The 17691-nt window shown below is 56.2% G+C and overlaps 1 protein-coding gene across 1 annotated transcript in view; it reads left to right on the top strand.

The window, feature by feature from the left end:
• Positions 1–17691, top strand: part of WNT3A (Wnt family member 3A) — a 44585-nt gene that overhangs the window by 7835 nt on the left and 19059 nt on the right. Inside the window, exon 2 of the mRNA XM_025988690.2 lies at positions 5565–5806. Within this exon, the coding sequence (XP_025844475.1) occupies positions 5565–5806 (242 nt within the window). The remainder of the gene's footprint in view (positions 1–5564; positions 5807–17691) is intronic.

Raw genomic sequence — 17691 nt, 5'->3', positions numbered from 1 at the left:
CTTGCCCATGGGGGACCCAGTCCTCTCATTCATGCTGTGCCGACGGTGGCCGGCAGGGTGGTGCTCTGCTCCTGGGGGAGCACAGCATCCCCGCACAGGACCAGCAGCAGCTCCGGACGCCCCACGTGTCCCATGTTTGCTCCCAGGCGGAGGCCATGCTTCGAAGGTGAACGGGCAGTTGGACGGGCAGTTGGCAGGCATCGGTGACCCTGATGCACGCAGGGCCTGTCATCGGGCCTCCTGGGGCGGTCACCATCAGGGCCTGGCAGGGATGCTGCCTTCCCCAGGCACAGAGGCACATGTCCCCTTTGGAAGCTTCTGAGCAGCCTGGATGCACCGGGCACCCCCCACCCCATCATTTGTACCGACCGTGGACAGCAGTGGAGCCAGGCACCTGGGGCATGGCAGCAGTCAGGTTTCTGAGTCCATGTCCCAGGGAGGGTGCCCTCTTGTCAGATGGCAGCCAGGCACCCATCACCACCGCTGCGGCTCCTGGTTTGCACTCTGCACCCACTGCCATCCTTCTTTGCTGGTGAGGACATACCTACTAACGCCCTCCGCGCCACAGCACCCACCTGTCACACTCACGTCCTACATGCAGACCACGCTGACCTCGCACCACAAGCAGCCTGATGTCGCCATCTTCCCGGAGGACCAGGAGCCCGCCCTGTACTACATGCTCTTGCTTTTTATGTGTTTGGAGTGCTTGGGGCGACGCAGGACATGGAGATGATGGTGCCGTCCCCCCCTGGGCACTGCCTCCAGTTCCCAGGGAGACCCTGGGACAGGCCAGGGCAACCTCATTCCCCAGTCCCTGGAGGCAGCCACAGGCCTTTTGCAGCCACTGCTCGGCCTGCAGCTCCTCCCACCCTGGATGTGGCCCTGGCCTCACCCTGCGCCCCCACTTCCTCCCAGAAGGCTGTGTTTCCTGAGTGCTGATAGATTGGGATGTCTACCTTCTCTTTAGGAATTTGAGTCCTGGGCGTGTGGGGGAGTCATGCACGGCCCATTAGGGTTCCCCCAGCGTGAGGTTATACCGCAGCGATTCCATACACCGACATACCACCACACAACACCTCAATCTGCTTAGTAAGCGCCCACTGAACTACTTCGTGCGATTACTTTTTTCACGAGCCCTTCTTACCTTTGCGGCCAAGCCCCACCCCATGCCCCCACAAGCCCCCTCACCCTGTCCTCACGCGTCATGCTGGCCCCTGCCCTGTGGGATGGGAAGCCCTGGTGGGCCACCATCCTCAAACAGGGTCTGCAGCACCCTCGGCTCTGGGACACAGGTCTGTGGAAGCAGCTCCGGGGGCATGGGCATGGGCGTGGGCATGGGCGTGGGGTCAGGACAGGGTTAGGGGAACCCAGCCAGGGTTGGTGGAGGCCAGAACAGCTGGACCGGCATCTGGGCTGGCTCCCTGGCCCCAGGGTACAGCGCGCCAGGGCTTGCCCAGGTGGAGGGCTGGGGCGGGCGGGCAGGAGCTGACTCAGCTCCCCGGAACCAGGGGCTGCCAGAATCGGTGAGTGTGGAAGTCCCCGCTCTGCTTCCCCACAGCCAAGCGCGGCCTGGGGGGCAGCTGCTGTTCCCCCTCTGACCTGTGAAGGAGGAGGGGGGTGGGCCTCCGGGGCAGTGCAGGGGCTCTAGGGGGCCCCTTGTCCTCCTTTGCCCTCCCCCATCCGCCCCCGCAGTGAGTCCCTCAGGTTGCCCGACCTGTGTCTGAATCAAGTGCTGCCTTTCTTTTCTGCTCATCCCGAGTCTCCAAGGGAACAAGCATACTGAACCAGGAAGAAGGGGTCAAGGCCCTTGTGATAAACAGCCCCCCCCCCCGCCCCCGTGCTAGAGCAGGGCTGTGACACCAGGGGCACTGGAGGGCACTGGAGGGACTCCTCCACCCCCGGGGTCACCAGGAGGCAGGCCCCTGGGAAGCACCTTGAAGGGAGCCCCCAACCCTCACCCCTGCTGCCCACCCCCAGGAGCCGGGAACCTCCAGCAGTGCTCACCCCCAGGGCCCTGATGGGACCCCCACCCCGTGTTTCCCCCAGAGGGAGTCTCGCCATTGGCATGGATGCAAGCCCCCTGGCGGGAACATTGTTTGCCCTCAGTTTATCCACCGTGCATGGCTGTCCCACAGCCCAGCAGCGCCCACCTCATCCTCTCATCTCATCTCAGGTGTCACTGCACTGAGCCCCGGGGCTGGTGCGTCAGGAACCAGAGCCCCATGCTTGCTTGAAAGCACGTCTCCCGTGGTCCAAGCATCAGTGGGTGTCCTGGCTCCTGGGGTGGAGGAGCCCGAGCCCCATGCAGCCACACCTGTGGTGACCTGCTAACTGCGGGTCCCCAGCCTCGCCCCACCCACGGCCTCCAAGGCACCTCTCCTGGGGCTCCTGGGTGCTGGGAGGTGCACAGACCCCAACCAGCCTGGTCCCCACAGTTGCCTCACTGACCTAGTGTGGCCTCCAGGACTGGCCACATCAGCCCTTTCTCGGGAGGCAGAAAGGGGCCTGGTGAATGACCAGCCAGGCCACCCAGGGGGAAGCAGGGGCAAACTCCTGTACAGGGAGGCCACAAAAGCTGCAGAAAGATCTGGAACCAGCATCCACCCTGCCGCAGCTCCTGCTCTGTGATCTGCCCAGCCGTGTTCTCACCTGGCCCCCTGGCTACTTGCTTCTCAGGGACCCTGCCACTGGGTCCCTCCGCTCATTAGCGTGTTGGAGTCACCCCAGCCTGTTCTGCTGCCAATTCCAGGCTGCGTCGGTGGGCAGGCCACCTGGACTGGCAGGAGGAGGATGCACAGGCAGCACAGGTGACGACATTGTGAAGGACAGCCCAGGTTCATGGGTCCTCTGTGCAAGCTCCAGCTGGAATCCTATTGGGGGCACAGGGGGTGGATGCAGCCCGTCCCCCCACATGGCCCGACTGCCTCCCCCGTCCTCTCTGCCCCCTCCCAGCCAGGCCCATCTCCTCAGCCTGGACGCCTCACTTCTACACACTGGCTGTGCGGCCCCTAAAGCCAGAGAACCCTGGTGTGGGTCTGCATGTACCCCTCAGCCCATGTAACCCACAGGCCCAGCATCCCTCCCGCCCTGCCTGCCTGTTCTGTCCACTGCAAAGCTCATGGCCATGGTCAGTGCCTGGGTCCCCATGGGGGCAGCCCCGTGCTCTTCACTCAGAGTTGTCCATGAAGGCCCGGGGAGGAGCTCTAGGCCCAGAGCACAGAACACACCCTAGAGAGCAAGACTACACAGGGAGGTGGGGAAGGGGGTGGCCTTTCTGGAAACTTTGGGGCTCATGGACTGCAGAGTGGGTGGGGAAGTGTGGGGAGGCTCAGGCCTGGCCCAGCGCCTGGCACTTAGTAGGGTCCACAAGGGGTGAGCCCACAGGAGTGAGCCAGCACCCCCTCGCAGGTCACGCGGGACTGGGGAGGCCTCCGGTATGTGATGCCAGGCTCATCGTGGCACCTGGGTGACAACAGACATTACCTAAGGGCAGCGTACCAAGTAAGGATTCAGATGGTGGTGCTTGAAAGTGGGAGCCCCAGGCACGGCACATGGTGTGCAGGTGTGCAGGGTCAGGGATGCAGGGCCTGCGCACGGCAAGGCAGCAAGGCTCGGGCTTCCACCTGTAAGGCACTGATGCTGTGGCAGACACACAGGCTTTAATTGCTCATTGATGTTCCCGATGAAACAGAGCAGGAGGGGAGGGGTGGACACAGTGCCCTGCCCAGGAAGGGCCCCAGGGCCATGGAGCTGTGGTGCAGGCCGACGAAGGCTGTGTCCATGGGGAGACAGCCGGGGGTGTGGGCATGCAGGGGACTGGGGCAGCCACTCAGGGCTGTGGCATGTGCGGGGAGAGCACACAGTCCAGGTGCTCTCGGCCCAGCAACAAGGAAGCAGATCTGGTGCTGAAGGGCTGGGCCTCCAGCCTCAGGGCAGGGCAGCCTGGAAGATCTTGGCGGGAGGGGGGGGGGGTGAGCATCTGCTGTGCGCTTCCAAAGGGCAGGTTGACAGTGGTTCCCCATTCCCATGGTCCCAGCACAGCCCCACGAAACTGGGTCAGACTCCAGGAAGGACTTACCTAAGGTCGCTGTCCTAATGCAGGTGTGTGGGCTGCTGAGGGACATGGAGGCCTCTGTCCCGTCTTCCCCCAGGTGCTCAGCCGCCCAGGGCAAGCCGAAGAGCCTCTGGGGCTCCACTGAGGTGTCCACAAAGCCGCCTGGACTCAGTTTTTCCCCCCAAACAAAAGAGACACAGGCCCTCTTGCCTGAAGTTTCCCAGACAAGGCCCCCAAGTGAGCAGGAACTATCCTGGTGGGTGTGGGCTGCTCTGGATCTGCACCCCAGGCCCCAGACACAGCACACCCAGCAGCCCCAGGATGGAGAGAGACGGGCTCCTGGGTTGGAAGGGGGAACATGTGTGAGACTGAGCACGCGTGCACTGGGCGGGGCGTCCATGGAGGGGGGCAGGACCCACTGTCACCCTGGGCACCAGGTGGGGGCATCCATGGGGGGGGCAGGACCCACTGTCACCTGGGGACCCAGCGGGTGTTACAGAGTGTCACTACCTGGTTGTAGAAGCTCGTTGCTGCCTGTCCCCAACGGGAACTGGCAGGTCTTTCTCTGAAATCAAAGTGTGATCACATCAGTAAAATAGATGCGGTTTGGTGGGTGTGGACACGTACATGTGTGTGTGGCCAACTCCACCTCCATCAGGGACCATGTTGGTCACCCCAGACCAGAGGAGTCCAGGAGAACTTCCCACGGGGATGGGAAGGTCCCACATCTAACCATCTGGCTCGGTAGCCACGGCCGTCTTGGCAGGTGACACCGGAAAATCAAATTTCTCTTGTTTTGTTTTTTCACCTAATTGAAGTGTCCCAGGCTTGTGGGGAGTGGGAGCCGTGGCTGCGGGGGGGGGGGGGGGGGGGGACGGGTGTTCCCTCAGTGCCTTCGCACAGCAGGTCTTCCAACACAATTCAGGAGGAGCCCCCACCGTGCTGTGTCCCCCCATGACTGCGCGAGGCTGAGGTGCACCTGCCCCCCCAGCAGCGTGGTGCCCTCATTCCCCAGCAGGTGCAAGCACCAGCTCCTCACCTGTGCTCCTGGGTGCAGCCTCAGGTGGCTGTGGCCTGACGGCAGAGCTGGGAATGTCCGTGGGCACCCAGACGGTGGGCGTGTGGCTCTCTGTTGCTTGAACAGCTGATGGCAGCTGAGAGCTCAGGGCGATTTTCACCCTGTGGATCAGCCCTGCTGTGCCCTGTCTGGCCCGTGGCAGGCACCTCATCTTCCTCCAAGCAGCCCCCTGGCTAACCCATCCATCCCGAGCCTGCAGGTTCTGTTCCCTGCGTTTCCGAAGCTCCACCCTATACCCACCGTTTCCCTGGCTGGTTTCACGCCCCTTCCCCGGGCGCATCTCCAAGTTCGGTGCTGTCCTGGCATCAAGCAGGGACCCGCTTCCTTCCAGGGGGTCAGGATTGCAGTAGCGTCCGCAAAGGAAAGAGCCGCGGGCACTCTGAGGAGGGCGGGCGCAGGGCCGCCCCCTCACTGGGCCTCCCCCCACCCCAGGTCCCTGGCCGTCGGGCCCCAGTACTCATCCCTGGGCACTCAGCCCATCCTGTGCGCCAGCATCCCAGGCCTGGTACCCAAGCAGCTGCGCTTCTGCCGGAACTACGTGGAGATCATGCCCAGCGTGGCGGACGGCATGAAGATCAGCATCCAGGAGTGCCAGCACCAGTTCCGCGGGCGCCGCTGGAACTGCACCACAGTCAACAACAGCCTGGCCATCTTCGGCCCTGTGCTGGACAAAGGTACGCGAGACACCCTGCTCGGCCCTCAGTGCACATGGGGAGCGGGGGCAGGTGCTGCAGCCCAGGGGCTCCCCACTCTAAGGCAGGAGCTGCCTGTCTCCATCCAGCTCAGTGTGTCCCCTGCGCTCAGCCTGGGAGTGGCCTGTGCAGCCGTGGGCAGGGCGCAAAGAGCTCATTCTTGGGACGTCTCCACGCCCACTGTTCTGGGGTCTCCTGGGGCGCCAGCGAGACAGCTCCATGCACACATTCCTCCTGTTTCCCCTTCACGGAGGGGACATGGTACCGTCCAAGGGATGAGGGACGAGAGTAACCATCTCAGAGCACCCACAGGGGCTGGGCCTTCGGGGCGTCTCAGAGAGGAAATACAAAAAATAATGTTTTTTAAACACAGGGAGGGGAGGAGGAGAGGGGAGGGCAGAAGCCCTCTGGGGAAGTCACCCAGGGCCCTGGGGCAGGGGCTTATCTTAGGAAGGAGTAGAAGACAGGGCTGGGCGTCGGTTCACTTTTGGTGACGAGCACATTTTCACCAAAGATAGTGCTTTGCACCATAATGACCATGTGCTGGTATCCCAACGTGTGCAAATCAGAGGGCAGCCGGCTCCGCGCCCCACAGGTCTGGCCACAGATGCTGTGCTCAGCGAGAATGCGGGGATGTGGGCTATGCACTCTGGTGGCTGGGCCCCACCGAGGGCGCTGAGGGAGCACAGCCCCTTTCACCCAGCCCGATGCCTTCAAGGTCAATTAATGCATGTGCAGCATCGTCAGCACCTCGCACCCCTCCACACACACCTGAATAATATTCCAGGGTGTGCTTGGACCACCAGCGGCTGGCATGGAGTGTCAGTGGGCACTGGGTCATTCCCACCTGGCGGCTGTGGTCAGCGGTGCTGTGCTGCTGTGGCCCTTGGCAAACGATTCTCACCTGAATACCTGTTTTCATATCCTTGGGGTATATTCTTCATGGTGAATTGTTCCATATAAGATTTTGGGAACCCCACTCTGCCGCGCATGGCTGGCACCATCTTATGCCCTGACAGCAATCCCAAGGGTTCCCGGCTCTCCACACCCTCACCATCACCTTACTTCTGCCTCTTTCCTTCTCACCCCAGTGGGCACTAAATGGTACCTCATTGTGGTTCTTATTCACGTGTCCCCAATGGCTCGTGATGTCAAGTGCCTTTTCCTGAGCTGGCTGGTCATCCGTACTTCTTCTTTGGAGAAGCGTCTATTCAAGGTCTTTGCCCAATTTTTTAAAAAATACTTATTTATTTATTTATTTATTTATTTATTTATTTATTTATGAGAGAGAGAGAGAGCGAGAGCGCGCATATATGGGGAGGGGACAGGGGAGAGGCAGAGTTGGAGAGAATGTCAAGCAGAGTCACTGAGCACCAAGCCTGACTTGAGCTCTATCCCAGGACCCTGAGGTCATGATCTGAGCCAAGACCAGGAGTCAGATGCCCCATCAACTGCTCTATGCAGGCACTCTTGGCCAGTTCCTAATTGGGATGCTTGTCTTTTTGTTGTTGAGTTCTCAAAGCTCTTTATATATTCTAGACAGTGAGTTCTTATCAGCTCCGTGATCTGCAAATATTTTCTTATGGTGGTCTTTTCCTTATTGTGACAGTGTCCCGGAATGCACAAGAGCCTTAGATTTTGGTGAAGTCCAATTTATCTATTGAAATGTCATTTTAAAGTAAGCATTGTCTCATCTGTTACAAAGATTTACACCTATGTTATCCTTTACGAGTTTTATAATTTGACCTTTCACCTTTAATCCTTGGTCCATGGCGTATAAATACTTGTGTATGGTGTGAGGGAGGGATCCAACTTTGTTCTTTTGCATGTGGAAATCCGGTTATTCCAGGGCCATCTGTTGTTGGACAGATAGTTTCCCCCTCCTGGCATGGTCCTGGCCCCCTTGTCAAAAATCAGCTGGCTGTGGATGTGTGGATTTATTTCTTGACTCTCCGTTTCATTCATTCCTTTGGTCTACATGCCTGTCCTCTTGCCATTTCCACACTGGTTTGATGGACGTAGGTCTGTAGTATGTTATGAAGTCAGGAAATGCAAATCAAATCCTCCATTCTGTTTTTCTTTTACAGGATCATCTGGGGTCCCTTGAATTTTAGGGTCAACTTCTCCAGGTCTGTGAAAAAGGCTTTGAGACTTTCATGGGCACTACTTCCGGCCTGTAGATTATTGGGGGGGGGGGGGGTATTGCCTTTTTAAGACTATTAAGCCTCCTAATCTCTGAACATGAGATAACATTCTCTTTATTTAGGTCTTCCCTGGTTTCTTCCAGCTACATTTTTTCAGTGCATAAGACTTGCACTTCCCTCGTGGACACGTTCCTAAGTTGTTTTTTTTTTTACCCTTTTTGATGTTATTATAAATGAAACTGTTATCTTATTTTCCATTTTGGACTGTCCATTGCTACTGTATAAAATATGACTAATGTCTGTGTTTTTATCATGAATCCTGCAACTTTGGTTAATATTTTGGTAGCTCTGAGAGGGTTTCTTGCAAGTTTCTTAGGATTTTCCATGTATAGGACCATGTAACCTATGAATGGTGACAGTTCTACTTCTTCCTGTGCAGTTAGCCTACCTTTGATTTCTTTTTGCCTACTTGCTCTACCCCTTCCAGCACCATGCTGCACAGAAGGGGTGAGAGTGGGCATCCTTGTTCCGGGTCTCAGGGAGAAACACTTCAGTCTTTCACCATCAAGTGAGAGGTCAGCTGTGGGTTTTCCATAACTGCCCTTTATCAGGTTGAGGAAATTCACTTCTAGTCTTCATCTGTTGAGTTTTTGTATCACAAAACGGTGTTGGATTATACCAAATGCTTTTTCTGCCCCAATTAAGATGCCCATGAGGTTTTGTTCCTTCGTTCTCTTAATGTGATGTGGTGTTATTGGTTGATTTTCCTCCACTGAAGCACCCGTGCATTCTTGGGATAAATCCCCATTGGTCATGGTCAATAATCCCTTTAACATGCTGGAGGATTTGGTGTGTGAGTATTTTGTTAGGGATTTCTGTGTCAATATTTACAAGGGGCATGGGTCTGCGGTTCTCTTTCCCTGCAGTAGTATCTTTGTCTGGCTCTGGGATCAGGGCAACACAGGCCTCAGGGAATGAGTTAGGAAATGTCCCCTGCTTTCCTGCTTTTTGTAAGAGCTTGAGAAGTGTCGGTGTGGATTCTTTTTAATTGTTTGGTGGAATTCACCAGCGAAGCTTTGCTTTCTTGGAAGGCTTTACATTACTGATCCAATCTCATTCCTGGTTATAGGTCTGCTCAGATGTTCTATTTCTTCTTAAGTCAGTTCTGGTATGTATGTGTGTCCAGGAAGGTATCCATCTCATCCAAGTCAATGGTTCACTTTGGAAGGATAGTCTTGCCAGAGGTAGAATTCCTGGTTGACAGTGTTTTCCTTCAGTATGTGAAACATATCATCCCACTGCCTTCTGACTCTAGTTTCTGATGAGAAATTGGTGGTTAATCTCATGCAGAACCCTTCATATGTGACAAGATGCTCCTCTCTTGCTGCTTTAGAGGTTCTCTTTGTCTCTGTATTTTGATAGTCAATTAAAATATATCTCAGTGTGGATCTCTCTATGTTGATCCAACTTGAAGTTCATTGAGCTTCCTGGAAATACTGGTTCAAGTCCTTCATCAAATTTGGGACTTCTTGGCTGTTGTCTCTTCAAATATTTTTTCTGTCCCTTTCTCTCTATCCTCCCCTGGGACTCCTGCAATACACTGTTTGTTGCTACAGTGGATAGTGTCCAACAGGTCTGTTCAATTTTCTTCATCCTTTTTTCTTTCTGCTCCTCGGATTGCATAATTGCAATAGAACTGTCTTCAAGGTCACTGATTCTTTCCCCTGCCTACTCAGCTATGCTGTTGAAAACCTCTAGCAAATATCCTGCTTCAAGTAACCATACTTGTCAGTGCCACAATTTCTATTTGGTTGTTTTTGTAATTTCTATCTCTTTACCAATATTCTCTCTTTGTTGAGACTTTGTTCTCCTGGTTTCTTTTATCCCTTTGGGCATATTTAGGACATTGATTCAGAGTCTTTGTCTGGTATATCCAATATTTGTGCTTCCTTGGGATACTTGCTGTTAATTTCCCTTTTCTGTGAATGGCCCACACTTTCTTGTGTCTTTGCATGCCTTGTAATTTTTTGTTGGAATCTGCACCTTTTGATTATTATAAGATGGTTACTCAAAGAATCAAATTCTTTCCCCTCCTTGGAGTTTGGTGTGCTTACTGTGGATTGTAGTTGCTTGTTTATTCAGTGACTTGTCTTTACTTTGTGGTCAGCTAGTGGTTTGGCAAAAAATTTTCCTTAATGTCTTGGAGGAAAAAAGAAAAGAAAACAAAGCAAAGGAAGAAGACTCCTCTGGTTTTTGCAGATTGGCTGTGTTGTGCTGGCTTTCGACATGAGCTCATCTGCTCAGAGCCCCGTCTTAGCCCTCGCTGCCTGCCTGCACTGAGCTGAAGATCAGCTGTGAGTGAAAGTTTATGGTCCCTCCTTAACCCCATGTTATACCCTTGGTGTGCACATAGCTTTAGCTCTCTTGGTACACAGGAGCTCTTCAAACACTTCCTTCCCCAAGGCAGCTATCCCCAGCACTTTCCCCCCAGGTGGTCACTATGTCTGTTGTCCACCCCAACTGTAATTTTTTGCCCCACATGGCAGGAGCTCATCAATCTGATTTTCAGTGTTTTCCAGGAGTACTGCTTGGCCACTGTTCCACCTGAGAGAATTCTAAGGTAGGCATCAGTTTTTCAGGGAACCCCCAGACAGGCCAAATAGACAAAATTCTTGAGGAGCAACATCCACTCTGCTTCTTCTGGAACCAGCCACCCATGTGGGAACAATGCACACTGCTGCCTCCAGTGTTCCCTGTGCCAGGGAGGGTGGTGCTGTGACCAACTGAAAGTGCCTGAAAGCTATCTCACATTGTCAGAGACACTTTTGTCTTGATTCAGCATTTGCTTGATTGCTAAAAACCTTGAACTCCTTTCCAGGGCTCTGACAGTTTCTGCTCCATTCTTTCCATATTTCTGTGGAGGGAGGGGCCCTTGGAGCTCCTCACTCTGATGTTTTGCTGATGCCATTCCATACCCCCTTTTCCAAACTGGCCTCAGAGACCATACAGTGCCACGTTCTGTTAGTGGAGGCACTTATGAAGGTCCACTTGGGTTCTGAGGTCGGAGACCGAGACCCACGCCTCAGTGGCATATAGAGGTCCCTAGGGAGATAAGAATGAAGGATGGAACATGCAGTGGTGTAGTTGCCTCTGGAATGAAGAGGAAGGAAGGACAAGCAATGCTGGGAGGAAGCTACACTGGGCCCAGAAACCACTGGTGTGCGTGGAGGGGAGGATAGCTGAGGGGGGCCCTGAGCAGGCAACCAAGCATTGCATGGAGGGTTGGTGGTGCCAGATTGCATTTGTTCAAGGTCCTGAGGCTCCCTTACTTCAGGTGGTCATGGCCATGCCCAGGGGCCATGCAGGGAAGAGAGGGGGATCACACTATGTGACTTTGACTGGTGAGTCAGCCAGCTTCCTGGAGTGTCAGCGTCCCTGTCTATAAAATGGGAGACTAATTGCCACTCAGCTGACTTCACAGAGTTGTTGCTGGTTGAGGTAATTACATGGTCGTCCTCACAGGGACAGCGGCTGCCATGTGTGGAGGAGTTAGGGTCACAAGACACTGTGATATGCCAGCTGTATGAGGGCCTATGTGTGTGTGTGTGCATTTGTGTGGTGGGTGGGTGTACATGTGTGGTATATGCATATGTGGGCATGCATATGTGCATCTGTGAGCACACAGGTACATGAATGAATCTACACACGTGTGTGTATGTGTGTGTAGGTGCCTGTGCACATGTGAACATATATGTGTGGTATGCTTGCCACACCCACTGCTGTGCTGTGGCCAGTGGAGTTGTGGCCCGAGGATGCATGTCCAGTAGGCCCCTGGACACCCCTGCTCCCTGAGATAGAAAAGAATGTCAGGGATTTCAGGAAGCAGACAGGAAGCTGACCTACCTGCAGCAGCTGCCAACTGGGTGGTGAGGAAGGCAGTCCACCTAGGAGGTAGGGAAGGAAGGTGGGTTTCCTTCAGAGCTCTCTTCTACCCCATGGTCTGTTCTCTGCCTGGTCAGCGGTACAGTTGGAAATCAGGAAGTGTGAGTCCTCCAACTTTGCTCCACTTTTTCAAGACTGTCATGACTGTCCACAACCCCTTACCTTCCCGTATGGATTTTAGGATCAGCGTGTCAGTTTCTGTCAAAACAAAAGCTCACATCATTACAGAGTGCGTTGAATCTGCAGATCACCTTGGGGAATTTTGCCATCTTTTTTTTTTTTTTTTTAATTTTTATTTATTTATGATAGTCACAGAGAGAGAGAGAGAGAGGCAGAGACACAGGCAGAGGGAGAAACAGGCTCCATGCACCGGGAGCCTGACGTGGGATTCGATCCCGGGTCTCCAGGATCGCGCCCTGGGTCAAAGGCAGGCGCCAAACCGCTGCGCCACCCAGGGATCCCGGAATTTTGCCATCTTGATATTAAGCCACCCAATCCATGAATGCGGGATGTCTTTCCACGTAGTGAGGCTTTCTTCAGTTTCTTTCAATGACAGTGGGCAATTTCCAGTGTACAAAACCTTCTTTTGCTAAATTTAGGCCAAAGTATTTTACTCTTTTTGATGCTGTTGTCAGTGGAATTGTTTCCTTAATCTTATTTTTGGATTGTTTATTGCTGGTGCATAGAAAAGCATAATTGGTTTTGGATCTCGGCCTCATGGTCTGTAACGTTGCAGAAGGTTTAGCAGTTCTGATGGATGTTCTGTGTATTCCATAGGATTTTCATATCCTTGGCTAATGGGAACAGTTTTCCTTCTTCCCTCCAATCTAGATACCCTTTCTTTTCTTGCTCCTTGCCCTGGTCAGAGCCTCTGGGACATTATTGGGTGGCAGTGAGCAAAACAGGCACCCCTGATTTCCTCCTGATGTCAGGAGTGGCTTTCCATCTTTCATCACTGGGTATCCTGTTCTTAACTTTTAAAAATCCAGGTATGAAGATCCTCACTCACATCAATGAAACACATGGGAGAGTTTTTGTTTGTTTGTTTTTGATTTTGGAGAGTTTTAATATAATGTGTCTCTCAATTCTTTGAGTTTTTTTTTTTTTTTCTGAATTGTAAGTGACAAAAGTCACATAGTGATCTATTAACAAAACATTTAAAAAATATGTCAGCTCGTGGCTTGGTTGGGTCCTCCTTTCACTCTGGAAAACAAAGAGCTGGATGAGGTACCCAATTTGCACAGAGCGCCACAGAGCTCCATGGCCTCGTTGTTATCAACATGGCCCGGAAGCCTAGGAATCCCCTCCTGGGACAAGTGGGATATGGTGGTTGTAGGGGTACAGGCAGAGAGGAAGGGAGAATGCCTTGGAACCATGTATGCTGTCCAAAGATCCTGGCCCATTTCTACGCACCCCCCTCCCTTGGAGACCCCTAGGGTGAGCCATAGTTCCCACTGGGATGCAGCACTGCCCCCTCTGCCACATGCTCCATCCTTTTCCCACAAGTTCATACATCAGGTTACATCATCTGAGAGCCAAAACCACAGCCCTGCAGTTATGCTCAGACATGCCTGCAAGTTCCTCAATCAGGGTGGCCTCTGAGGGCCCTTGGCCTCTGCACCCACTCCCTGCTGTTCTGCTCTCCTGCATTACCACCACCCGCTGCCCAGGCCCTCTCCGGGGGGCCTCTGCCACTCCCCACTGCTTCAGACATGGCTGTGGCACACAGACTTCCCTGCCCATCCAGAGCTGCCTGCCTCTGCACCCTGTCCTCACTGCCCCCCACAGTCTGAAACCACCTCAGTCCCTGAAAGCCTCCTTCTCTCCAGCTCCATCTTACCCTTTAGCCCTCTGCCAGGCCCTGGGGCTGCTCCGAGATTCTTGAGTCCTTCCCTACTGTCACTGTCCCAGGACATACACCAGGCCCTGCAGGGCATCTTCACGTCTGTTGTGGGTCCTCTGTCACACACGCAAGGCAGGTGCTAGGGCAGTGCCAATGAGTGCCCTGGCACATAGCTGGTGCTCCAGAAGGAGGTGCTGAGGAGATGAGGGCTTCCCAAGGGAGGTGGCCTCTGAGCTGGATCTTAAAAGTTTTTCTCTTTCTTTGGAACATGTTCACAGTGCTTTCTGGATGTGCTAAGTGTTTTGCACACGACAGGAACTTGAATCCTACCTAACACCCCTCCGATGAACTGCTGCTCTGGTTGCAAGTGAGGACATGGAGAAGCAGTGCAAGGGCCAGGCCAGGACTCCTGGGTCCACCCCGGCCTGTGCTGGGAACACCTGACAGGGGTCTGGGATGAGAAGAGAGGAGCAGGGGAGCCCAGTGAGCAGGGACCCAAGGAGTAGACAAGCCTCTGGCTCCTGGGCTGTGGTCCCAGGGAGCTCCCTTCCTCCCTATGCACCCCCTTGTTCCTTGAAAATCCGTGTCCTGGCCCCTTTCCTGCACATATACCTATGTCCTCCATGTCCCCTCCCCATGTCCCCTCCGCACGTCCACTCCGCATAACTTCCATGACCCCCATGTCCCCTCTTCGTGTCCAGGATCCTTTCTCTGCCCTGTGCTCCCTGTGTCCACTCCTGTCTGTCCCCTTCTACCATTTCTGCCAGATGAAAATCATCTCAGCCCCCAGGCCCTCACCACTTGGCTTTCAGGGAAAAAGAAAGCCCCTTCACCCCCTCTCCCCCTCGCCCGCCGCAGGGCTGAGAAATGGCGGAATTCATTGTGGCCAGAGAGCTGAAAGGCCCTCTAGGAAGGAGCTGCCAGGTGCCCCAGGGAGAAGCCAGCTCTGGGAGGCCATTGTGGAGGCCCCTGCCTGCCCGCCTGGCCTCGCCTGTGGTAATCAATCTGATTGGATTAGGGTCAGGGCGACCCTAATCGTGTCAGAGGTCACCCCAGCTTTGTGGCAGGGTCCACGGGGCGCCTGGCCACCCCTGCTGAGGCGGCCTCTTGAACAGAGCTTAATGCTGCCTGGCCAGCCGAAGAGAGGGGCCCGGCCCTGTGTGGACGTGTGCAAGCGTGTGCATGTGTGTGTGAGCACGTGTGTGTGCCAGAGGCGGGGTCGTCCAGCCCGACCCCTGGAAGCTGCCCCTGCAGAGCATGGGGCTGGGAAGAGCTGCCCTCTGCCCGTGCTCCGGAAGGCCACCACCCCATGTAACTCCCGTCATAGGGCAGAAAGCATTTGAAGAATTTTGAGTGCAAGGTAGCTATCTGTTCCTCCAGGCAGGTCCCCGGGCCCCCAGGCACCTGAAGGGCCAGCCTGCCTGAGAGCTGGCCAACACCTCCTCTTGACCCTCAGGGAGGTGAGGGGGTGGGGAAGATGTGGGGCAAGCAAAGCTGGTCCCGAGGCTCAGTGCCCCCAGCAGACGCCCGCTGCCAGCCTAGAGGAGGCCCAGGCAAGACAAGCCCCTGCAGGAGCTTGAGCTCCAGGGGCCCAGGCCCAGGCCAGGGAGCTTTGGGGCAGCCTATAACTTCAGGAAGAGGGGAGGGAGGGCTTTGGGGCCTCTCCACCTGCACCCCAGCCTGCCTTGTCCAGTCAGAGCCCGGGTGCAACAGGGCCGTATTCCCCAGGCTACCCCGGGGTCTCAGGGCTGGAGGGATGCTGGCCTGCCCCTCCACACCAGGGAGCAGGTGTCCCCACGTACTGCTGGGAGAGGTGGGGGCAGGCGTGGCCTGGGAATCTACTAGCTCACCCTCTAGGGGCCTAGACTGACCCTCTCAGCATCAGGCCTGCTCAGTTCTCCTGGTCAGACTCCCCAAGCTCTTGGCAGGGTCTACCGGTGTCAGTCACGTTTCTCAGCAAGACTGTGCCCCCCCCCCCCCAACGGTGTCCTTCCTCTGCAGTCCCCTGCCTCCTCCTTGGTCAGCTTGCCCTCCTTCTTACCGGTCTCCTTGGGGGCCTGGGCCGGGAGAGGAGGTGCAAGGGTCACATAGGTGGCCCCCTCCTGGAAGAGCCTCTCCCCCCGCCCCAGGGTCCAGGACTCCAGGGGGTGGTCCGACGGCTGCCCTGGGTGTCCGGAGCGCACGCAGGCACGCAGGCATGGGGCTGGGGAGGCCGGCCAGGCCCCAGGGGGAGGTGGCCTCCCGAATCCAGGTTGCGACCCCTGACCCCCATCGGAAAGTGTTTCGGTTCTCCGTGGCTGGGGGGCTTGCCGGTCTCCATGGCCTCCCCTGTATATCATTAACTCTGCCCGGCAGGGGGGGGGGTGTAGAGGGGCCAGGAGGGACCCCGGCGCCTCCCCGCCGCGCCCGGCTCAGAACACAATGTCCCCACGACGAGGACAAGATTAAGCACAAGAGAAAGTGAAATGCTGCGGGCGATTCACACGCCCTCGGGAGTGCTGTGCTGCAGCGTGTGAATAGCGCGCTCCCCGCGCGCCTCGGGCCCCGGGCCGCGCATACCTCCCGGTTGCTATGACTGGCTGGCTATGGCCTAATCGCCGACCAGGGGGAAATTCATATAAAATATCACGGCCCATTGTGGGCCTAACGCGGCGTGACAGTGGCTCACAAAGCCAGATTCATTAGCCCCAGCAGGTAATCAGGACGCCGGCCGCGCCGCCGGCCGGGCGGTGTCAGGGGCCGCGGCCGCTGTGGGGCGCGGGCCGCATTCCGCGGTCAGGTGGCTCCTCCTTTGTGCCGGCGCGGCCGGGGGTTAACAAATGCCGCCGCAGGGCCCGCCCGCCGCAGGGCCCGGAAGGTGGATGTGCTGGGCGCAGGGGCGGAGCGGGCCCGGGCTCCTCCGCCCCGTGGGGCCACACGCTCCGTGTTGGGGCGTGGGGGGGGGCGAAGAGGCATCCCCTTCCCGAATGTTCTAGAGGAGCCTTGCAGGTCTTCCTGGCCAGAGAGGGAGAGGGGTGCATCTGCTCCAGCAGAGGGACAGCCCCCCACTCCACCCCTCACCTGCCAGGTGGGTAGAGCCCCCGGGAGTCCAGACAGGGAGGCACCACCTTGGTTGTCGGCTGGGCCTGCTGTGTACTGGGGGCGCCACATGGTGAGAGCACCTCAGTTCTCTCCTAGGGCCACCAGCGATGCTCTGGGAACAGGAGGGCCAGGGGAGGCAGAGAGAAGCCTGACAGAGCCGCAGCTTGCCCTCTCAGCCAGCATCCTCACTAGGTACTGCGGTGATGGGCTGCACACCAGGAACCCCTGCCAGGGGGGCTCCACAGAGGCAGGACAGCATGCCCCCACACAGCACCCCCTCTGCAGACATGTAGGCGCACCCACCTCAGCGCCAGATCATTCCCCAAGGTCAGCACTGTCCAGAGGACAGACAGCCTGGGGTCCCAAGGTGCCTCAGCTGAGGGAGAGCAGGTCCTCTGCCACTGGTCAGCCAAGGAAAGGTTCCGATAGGCAGGACCTGTGGCTCCCAGGAGAGCTCACACCCTACCCTGTCTTGGTCTAAGTCCCTGCCTGCCACCAGCTGACAGGAGACAGGCCCCTGAGTCCTAAAGGCAGGTGGCCAGGGCCCAGGCTTCATATAGGGGCCAGACGAAAGGTCTACAACCCATGGCAGGAGGGAGGAGATGTCAGAGACCCCCCAAGATGGTTCCCCATCAGATGTGCAAAGGCCTTCTGATGTGCAAAGATCAGAGCCCGCATGTTAGCCCCCACCACCTCCTTCTGATAGGGAGAGGAAACTGAGCCCCCCATATTAGCTCCCCCAAGTACTCTGATGAAGGAGGTGTCAAAGTCCCCCATATTAGCCCTCCCACGTGCTTCTGATGGGGAAGGTGTCAGCCCTCATACTAGCCCCCTGATGTTCCTGATGAGGAGAGGTC

This window comes from Vulpes vulpes, chromosome 7 (assembly GCF_048418805.1).
Source record: "Vulpes vulpes isolate BD-2025 chromosome 7, VulVul3, whole genome shotgun sequence".
NCBI lineage: Eukaryota > Metazoa > Chordata > Mammalia > Carnivora > Canidae > Vulpes > Vulpes vulpes.
Note: the sequence above shows the minus strand (reverse complement) of the source record. Positions and strands in the feature narration are given on the sequence as shown.